This window comes from Perognathus longimembris, unplaced genomic scaffold, assembly GCF_023159225.1.
Source record: "Perognathus longimembris pacificus isolate PPM17 unplaced genomic scaffold, ASM2315922v1 HiC_scaffold_5919, whole genome shotgun sequence".
NCBI lineage: Eukaryota > Metazoa > Chordata > Mammalia > Rodentia > Heteromyidae > Perognathus > Perognathus longimembris.
In genome coordinates, this window is record NW_025961399.1 from 12821 (window position 1) to 15863 (window position 3043).

The 3043-nt window shown below is 34.0% G+C and overlaps 1 protein-coding gene across 1 annotated transcript; it reads right to left on the minus strand.

Annotated features, from left to right (window-relative positions):
• Nucleotides 1-1825: 1825 nt before the first annotated feature.
• Nucleotides 1826-2756, minus strand: LOC125345553 (olfactory receptor 8B3-like). Its single transcript, XM_048337672.1, is given in 2 exon segments — nt 1826-2227; nt 2229-2756. Coding segments are annotated over 2 exon segments (930 nt in total).
• Between the last annotated feature and the right edge of the window lie 287 nt (nt 2757-3043).

Consider the following 3043-nt stretch of genomic DNA (forward strand, 5'->3'; position numbering starts at 1 on the left):
GACATTGTAGCTTTTTATTCTGAAGGAAATGATCTTATAATCAAATAACTTTAGGATGAACTTGTTTCTTACAAAGGCTTGCAGTGCTTTATTTCAATTTGTTATTGTCATTTGGAAAAATAAGCAATTTCTTTCTACTCTTTGCTTTACATCCTCCATTTAGAAGGAATATGACTATACTTTAACACCAGTAATTCATAAATATGGAAAGTCTGACCTGCAAACCACTATGTGCTTTAGGCATTGTCCAGCATTAAAATTCTTTGGGCAAAATTTTTATATTTATCTGTATACATGAAAATGCACACACATACACACACACACACACACATACACGAAAGGAGGCATTTAGCAAGAGAGGTATCATGATGGGTTTCAGAAGCCATGTCAGCAACTGCTGAGAATATGATGAACTTGCATACATCAGCTTCCCAGGTAACAGGGATTACCAACCTAATTCACCTGGCTAATTTTCAGCTTTGTAATAAAAAACCGAAGACTGAATTCTGGGGTTGTGGGAATTGTTTTGCATTTTAATTGGTGGTGGGTACCCAACCCCACACACTTGTCACAACTAATCAAATTTTGCACCAAAGGCAACCAAGTTTTATCATGTGTGCATTTTAAATAGCAATAAGTAAACAGCAAAGTAAAAAGGGTGCTTATGTTCTGAGTGTTTTTGTCTTAACCCTCTTCTTTATTGAAACCATTTTCACACCCTTTTCAATGAAATTCTATGCAACACACACACACACACAGAGTATAGTTTTAAAAATTGCATTTTACATAATGGTTGTATTTTATCAATTGTATAGTGTAGGACCTTCTTCATCTTTCTAAAAGTTAAGGCTTACATTTTATATGCAAGCTATTCTTGTCTCAAAAGATCAGGAAATATTTTATATTATTTTTCCAAAATTACTACATCTCAACCAGTACCAATTACCTTTCAACTCCACTGGTTCAACAGTTTTTCTCTTTCCCAACAAATGAGCTATCAAATGGCTTTCCAGGACTGCAAAAATGTAACTAAAAAATCTTAGGAAAATTCAAGTATCATCTATAAATAAAGCACTAGTTCTAAAATAGAAGTCACCTTTAATTAAGTAAAACGCATAAAATGGCATAGGCATTAAGAAGACTTGAAAGTGGTAGACATGAAAGCAAGAGAATATGTTTATTCTAAGAATTGTACTTAAGCAACAGTGTGGCTTAAGTACAATTCAATATCATGGACCACAATAAATATATATTGACAATTACATGTTGTTTTTACTTCACAAATTAAATACGAATTTTCTAACAAAAACCTTTAATATACAGTATTTACAGTTGGATTGTATTTAATGATATATATGATATATATTGTATATATAATATATAATATATATATTATATATATATAATGAAATACTGGCATTTGACTGTTTCATATTCTTGCCCAGGGGAAGACAGAGAAGCAATGGAACTTCTGTCTCACATTTCCTTTTAAGCACCATATGTGAGATTTCTTCAGAATTGCTTTTTTTTTTACTGTCAAAACATTAATTAGTTTATAAGATAAAGCCCATTATTAAAACAATAAAAGAACAAATACACCCTTTCTTGGTAATCTTAGACATGCAAAATGGTTTTTAATAATAGAAATTGTGCTAATGGCTAGGAATCACAGAAAACTTACTGTTAAAATGAGTGTAAACACAGCACCCCCTAAATTTCTCTCCAGAAAGTCAAAATGATATAAGATTAAAACCCTGCGAGTAATATGTGAAAATTATAAGTTCTCTGTACTATGATTTCAGGTGCAAAATGTTTTAGTTTCAGATCAAATCTTCTTTCTTTGTAAAGTTTTTCTCAAGGCTGTTTTAAGATCCTTGTTTCTCAAGCTGTAGATAAAAGGATTCATCATGGGAACCACAATGGTGTAAAACACAGAGGAGATTTTCCCCTCATCCAGGGACCCAGCTGATAAGGGTTTAAAACACATAAATTCCCCTGATCCAAAGAAGAGAGAGACAGCAATGATGTGGGAGCTGCAGTTGCTGAAGGCTTTTGACCTGCCCTCAGAGAAGCTCATGTTTAGGATACTGGAAAGAATAAAAGTATAAGAAATTAAGATTGTGAAACTGGGCACAATGATATTGATGACTGATGCAATGAAAATCTCCAACTCAGAGACATAGGTGCTAGTGCAGGACAGCTGTAATAAAGGCTGCACATCACAAAAAATAGTGGTTGATGATGTTTCTATCACAGAAGGTCAGTCTCAGGACACATCCAAAATTGACCATGGAACCAGAAAATACCACCAGGTAGGAAACAAGGATAAGATAGGAACACACATTAGGGGACATGGAAATGTTATAGAGCAGTGGACTGCAGATGGCCACATAGCAGTCATAAGCCATCATTGTCAACATGAAGCATTCAGAAATAATGAAAAAAATAATAAAGTAGAGCTGACTCATGCATCCAATGTAAGAGATAATATTCTTGCTCAGTACAAAGTTCATCAGCATATTAGGGGTAATCACAGAAGAGTAACAGAGGTAGATGAGGGACAAATTAAAAAGGAAAAAGTACATGGTGTGGTGAAGATGTGAATTCAATGCAATGAGAATTATCCCCAAATTTCCCAATGCAGTGACCGCATACATTATTAGAAACAGAAGAACCAGGGGTATTTGTAAGTTCACCTGGTCTGTTAGTCCCATCAGTATGAATTCAGTCACAAAAGAGCCATTTGTTGGACCCATTCTATAGGAAATATTTTAGACAGAGGGAAATATTTTGTCATTAGAGAATGCTTTAGATATTCCAAATTCTTCATCTTCCACAAGCCTGAAATTTCTGCTGGGAGACAGTTAAATGCATTTTCCTGAAAATCTTAGAATCTGCCTTTCATTCTTTGTAGATATTAAATGACATTTGCCACCTCTTACTGGTGTCATCAACATTAAATACATTTAAGTCCATCTCCAATTTAGCCTACATAGCTAAAGCTAGTGTGGTCATAGGCAAACAGGATTTAGAGAAACAAAGG